The 5,836-nt window shown below is 39.9% G+C and overlaps 1 protein-coding gene across 1 annotated transcript in view; it reads left to right on the forward strand.

The window, feature by feature from the left end:
- The window catches only part of LOC123976598, a 7,334-nt gene extending 3,544 nt beyond the window's left edge, over nucleotides 1-3,790 (forward strand). The window contains exons 4-6 of the mRNA XM_046058903.1: nucleotides 3,232-3,396; nucleotides 3,478-3,582; nucleotides 3,679-3,790. Of these exons, the coding sequence (XP_045914859.1) occupies nucleotides 3,232-3,396; nucleotides 3,478-3,582; nucleotides 3,679-3,722 (314 nt within the window). The 3' untranslated portion in view covers nucleotides 3,723-3,790. The remainder of the gene's footprint in view (nucleotides 1-3,231; nucleotides 3,397-3,477; nucleotides 3,583-3,678) is intronic.
- Nucleotides 3,791-5,836: the final 2,046 nt, after the last annotated feature.

Raw genomic sequence — 5,836 nt, forward strand, 5'->3', positions numbered from 1 at the left:
AAAATTCAAAATGGCCGACTTCCTGTTGACTTTAGGCTATGGGTTCTTGAGGCTTTTTTGTGCGTCTTGATACGATACATGTCCCCAGAAAATTTCGTACATGTAGGTTGAACGTGAACGAGGGGCTAATCATTTCTAATTTTCAAGGTGGCGCTAGCGAGTCATTTTGCCACGCCCATGTGCGAAACTTGTAGAATACGAAATTTTTCACCGGTTCTGACATGTTTGCAAATTTTGGTGAGTTTTCGAGTATGTTTAGGCCATGTCAGTTGGGCCTACTTTGCAGAAAAAAAAAAAAAAAAAAAAAAAAAAAAAAAAAAAAAAAAAAAAATATAATCCGAGCAGATTCAATAGGGACCTCACACGGTCGTGCTCGGGCCCTAATAATTCCCAAGAGACAATAATACAAAAACAATACAAGATAAAAGCATGAAAACATTGAAAAGAATAAAATATACGTTTAAGATAAATATAAAATTAGTAAAATACAATAAAATAAAAGGGATAAAATAAAGTCAAATAAGATCGGGAAAGGCTCTCCTATAAAAGTATGTTTTAAGAAGGGACTTAAAAGAGTTCACTGACTCAGCCGACCTGATTTCCTCGGGCAGGCTGTTCCAGAGCCTCGGGGCCCTGACAGCAAACGCTCTGTCCCCTTTAGTTTTCAGTCGAGACTCTGGAACAGACAACAGACTTCTGCCCGAGGATCTCAAGGTACGTGCTGGTGTGTATGGGACTAAAAGGTCAGAAATATAACAAGGCGAGATTACTCCTATTTTAGCTTCATATTATATTCATATTATAATGTCAGCATAATCAATAATAGGCAGTATCATTTAGGTGACGCTTTTATCCAAAGCGACACACAGTATCACAGTATCATCTGAGAAACTATTCTTTTTCTGACAGGAAGAGTGAAATGATTAATAGAACCGTTATCAAACTCAGAGGAGTATACACGACTATGTCGAGTTCCAAACAACATGCAACATGACTTCTTCCTATTCAGTATAAGTTTGTTACTATCAAGCCATTTTTGTACCACGTTGAAGTCAGATTGTAAGGAATTCTGAATTTATAGTAGATCTGAGTTGAAGGTATAAATAACAGTGTCATCAGCATATAGATGAAAAAAGAATTAGAGCACATATGAGGGAAGTCATTAATAAAAATAATAAAAAGAAGTGGTCCTAAGGTGGAGCCTTGTGGGACACCTTTATCTACAAGTAGATAGTCGGACTGGCAGCCCTGAAAAACAACACACTGACGTCTGCTATGAAGATAAGAGTTAAACCAAAGAAGAGCATTTTGATTCAAACCAATGGAATAGAGCTTATCAAGAAGAAGATAGTGATCAATCAAATCAAAAGCCTTAGTAAGATCAATAAAGATTGCACCTGTGAATTGGGATTTATCAAAGGATGAGAACACATCATTTGTGAACTTAAGTAGAGCGGTAGTCGTGGAAAAATTAGGTCTAACACCAGATTGTGATGGAGATAAAATATTGAATTGACATGTACTTTGATAAATGATTATAAGTAAGTTACTATATAATTTTTTTGCAGTAGTACAAATAATAGAAATTGGACGGAAATTGTTCACATCAGATCTATCGGCATCTTTCAAAAGAGGAGTAATGCACATTTCAATATGAAGGGGATTGCACAATTAGATAGAGATAAGTTAAATAAGTCTGCAAGAGGATACATTAATACATGAGCAGCAAGTTTCACAAATTTTGCTTCTAGACCATCAGGACTCACATTACTGTTTTCTTTTAGCTCACAAATGGCATGAAAAACATCAACTGGAGAGATTTTACTAAAAGAAAAATAACTATTAGTATCAGTTAAGTTTGAGGTACCAGCCATCTCATAGGAATTAAAGTGATGGGAACCAAATGGAAGAGAAATGCTGATTAAAAGCCTCAGAAATAAGTACTGGGTCTAAAATAATTTCATTATTTATTTTTATCTGATTTATAGAACTTTTTTTTGTTTTATTAAGAATTTGATTCAAATGATTCCAGAACTGTCTAGGATTATGAAAATCTTGACAGAAACTATCTTAATAGTAACTGGATTTGACGTTCCTTGTTTTTGTCTTGCATAGGTTCCTGAGGTATCTGAAATTTTCCCAGTCAGTAGAATCTTTTGAAGAACGATATTTGGCCCAGGCTTTATCCCTTTGTTTAAAAAGACTTGTTAGATTAGAGCTGATCCAGGGTAAATGCCTGCCTTCGGCCCTACTTGTTTTCATGGGAGCATGTTTATTAATTACATTAGTAATTTCTGAATGAAAAAAGGTCCATGCGTCATCAACATAAGGAATTAACTGAAATCTCTCCCACCTCATTGCAATTAGGTCCTGAATAAAACGATGAACATTAATGTTCTTACATTGTCTCGCTCTAATAAATCTGGGAGGAGAGCTTGGAATTTTAATTTTCCACACACAAAATATGACAGAATGATCGCTTAAGCAGTTTGACATTACACCCGATTTAGCTATTCTTTCAGGGTGGATGACAACATAAGCGGCTACCTCTACCCCATCGTCACACATCCAACAGGCACCAGACATTGTAGTCAGGATAGTCGTTGACGACCCAGCCGGAAGGAGGGGGTTTGGATGGCGGGCACAGGGGGGTGGACTGGTTTTTGAACTTGGCAAAGGCTCCTTGGGCTTTAGAAGACCAGGGAAACTGAGGTTTAACAGAGGTTAGTAAAGATATTCACCAGAACTATGCCGGTGGAAGCATTCCTCCTGGGACAGGCGGGCCCGTCCTAGCTGCAAGGGTTCGTGTTCAGGAACGAGGGCTGGAAGTGATACCGGAGCTGGAGTTCGAACCTCGGGGGAAACAAAGGTTTGTGGGTGTTGTGGCAAAGAGGAGAGGCCAGAGTTGGCTGATGGGAGAGTTCCTTCTGCTGCTCATGCAGGCGGTTGTTGAGTCGACAAAGAGATGAGTGAATTTAAACTGGTGGGTTCGTCTCGGGAGGCTAGCTTGTCCTTGACCCTCTAACTAAGCCCCTTCCTAAATACCTCCCTGAGAGCTGCATCATTCCAGCCGGAGTCAGCTGCTAGCATCCTAAATTCTACTGAATAATCAGCAACACTTCTAGTTCCTTGCTTGAGATCCGGTTGTGAGGTGTACGAGCTAAATCATCGGTTTCCAACAGACATTGCCGGTGTTGTGTTAGAATTTTAGAAATTTGTTTCTGTCCCCAGTACCTAACTTCACCTCTGAGTTCCACGTGCTGCCAAGCTGCCAAGGCTGTCTGGTCTTCAGCATCAACAACACCGCCAGAAACCTCAACAAGATTCCTCAACTTCTGAAAATTGGTGGCACCTTTCCAGAGGAGGAGGTCACCAATCGGGCTGTTTATCTGCTGGGTAGGATGGAACAAACCAGAGAGAGTAACTAACTCATTTCCTATCCGAAACATTCATCCATTTTGTTTTTGTTGTTTCCAGGCAGCGAGTCGATCTTGAAGGACTCAGACTTAGAGCGTTTCAAGCAGCAGGCAAGCTGCCTCGGCTTCTCCGGAGAACCAGACTACCACTACGACCCCAAGAACGGTGCTCGACCTTTAAACCTGTCTGATCGAACAATGTAATCAGGATGTGTGCAATCAGACAGAACTGATTTCTTTCTCTTTGTCTTCCACTCTGCAGGTTTCTGTGATGAAGGCGAGAGCATTAAGATGACCTTCAACTGAAGTTTAAAAAATATTTCAACCTGAAACTGAGATAAAGAGATAAAATAACAAAGATAAAGAGACAAAAAATGACTCATATCAAGCGTGTGGTCAAATTTTTTATACATATGCAAAAACAATGTCGGACACCGTAGTTTTCTCTGGACCCCTGCCAAATCTGACCAGTGATGACATGTATAGCCGCATGTCGTCATTCCGCCGCTGTTTGTCGATGTGGGCTTTGTAGATCATTGGCAGACGTTCTGGGGAAGACCTGGTCTGATTCGGAGAGACGGCATCCATCCCACTTGGGAAGGAGCAGCTCTCATTTCTAGAAATCTGGCCAAGTTTATTAGTGGACCAAATCCATGACAACCAAGAGTTGAGACCAGGAGGCAGAGTCGCAGTTTAACACACTTCTCTGCCCTTCTTTTTCAGCAGTTACCCACCCAAAACCCTACGCAGAGTCGCAGTCTAACACACTTCTCTGATCCTCCATTTCAGGAGTTAAAAGGTAAACAGAAGAGGAGCTGTGCATAAAAACCTCATAAAAATTAAAACCACAAGAGCAATAGTGCAAACTAATAGGAAAATTTAATGTGGACTCTTAAACATCAGATCTCTCTCTTCTAAAGGTGTACTAGTAAATGAACTAATATCAGATTATGATATTGATTTATTTTGTCTTACTGAAACCTGGCTGGGTGATGGAGAATATGTTAGCCTAAATGAATCCACCCCTCCCAGTCATATTAATACTCACATTCCTCGAGGCACAGGCCGAGGAGGTGGAGTTGCAGCTATCTTCGACTCTAGCCTGTTAATCAGCTCTAAACCTAAACTAAACTATAACTCATATGAAAGCCTTGTTCTTCTTCTTTCACACCCAAGTTGGAAATCACTGCAACCAATTCTTTTCGTTATAGTGTACCGAGCACCTGGTCCGTACTCTGAATTCTTATCTGAATTTGCAGAGTTTTTGTCAACTTTGGTCCTTAAAATGGACAAAGTTATTATTGTAGGGGATTTTAATATTCATGTGGACGTTGAGAATGACAGCTTTAGTACTGCGTTTATCTCTGTTAGATTCCATTGGCTTCTCTCAGCGTGTTCATGAACCGACTCACTGTTTTAACCACACCCTCGACCGTGTTGTGGTATATGGTATTGAAATTGAACATTTAATAGTGTTCCCACAGAATCCCTCTTTATCTGACCACTGTTTGATAACTTTTGAGTTTGTATTGCTGAACTACACGCCATTGGGCAAAAATTTCTATACAAGATGTTTGTCTGATAGTGCTGCAGGCTCGCTGCGAATGACACTCGACTCTGTAGCCCCTCTAAAAAAGAAAATACTAAAACAAAGACGGTTAGCTCCATGGTATAATACTGAAACTCACAAATTAAAGCAAATATCGCGGAAACTTGAGAGGAATTGGCGTTCCACCAAAGTGGAAAATTCTCGTATAATTTGGCAAGATAGTCTTAAAACTTATAGGAAGGCCCTCCGTAATGCCAGAGCAGCGTACTACTCGTCATTAATAGAGGAAAATAGGAACAACCCCAGGTTTATTTTCAGCACTGTAGCCAGGCTGACAGAGAGTCACAGCTCTATTGAGCCAAGTATTCCCATAGCTCTCAGTAGTTACGACTTCATGAGCTTCTTTAATGATAAAATTCTAACTATTAGAAACAAAATTCACCAAGACCTGCCCTCAACTGGCACCGACTTATCTCTTAACTCAGGAACCTTAGAAACAGCTGTAGAACCAGATATATGTTTAGACTGTTTTGCTTCCCTCAATCTTTACCAACTAACTTCAATAATTTCTTCATCTAAACCATCAACCTGCCTCTTAGACCCCATCCCGACTAGGCTGCTTAAAGATGTTTTACCCTTAGTCAGCACCTCTGTACTAGATATGATCAATCTATCTTTATCAACAGGCTATGTACCACAGTACTTTAAAGTAGCTGTAATTAAACCTCTTCTGAAAAAGCCCAAACTTGATCCGGATGTTTTAGCCAACTATAGACCTATATCTAACCTTCCATTTCTCTCTAAGGTTCTGGAGAAAGCAGTTGCTAAACAGCTGTGTGACTTTCTACAGAGCAATAGTTTATTTGAGGAT

The sequence above is a fragment of the Micropterus dolomieu genome, linkage group LG09, assembly GCF_021292245.1.
Source record: "Micropterus dolomieu isolate WLL.071019.BEF.003 ecotype Adirondacks linkage group LG09, ASM2129224v1, whole genome shotgun sequence".
Taxonomy (NCBI): Eukaryota; Metazoa; Chordata; class Actinopteri; order Centrarchiformes; family Centrarchidae; genus Micropterus; species Micropterus dolomieu.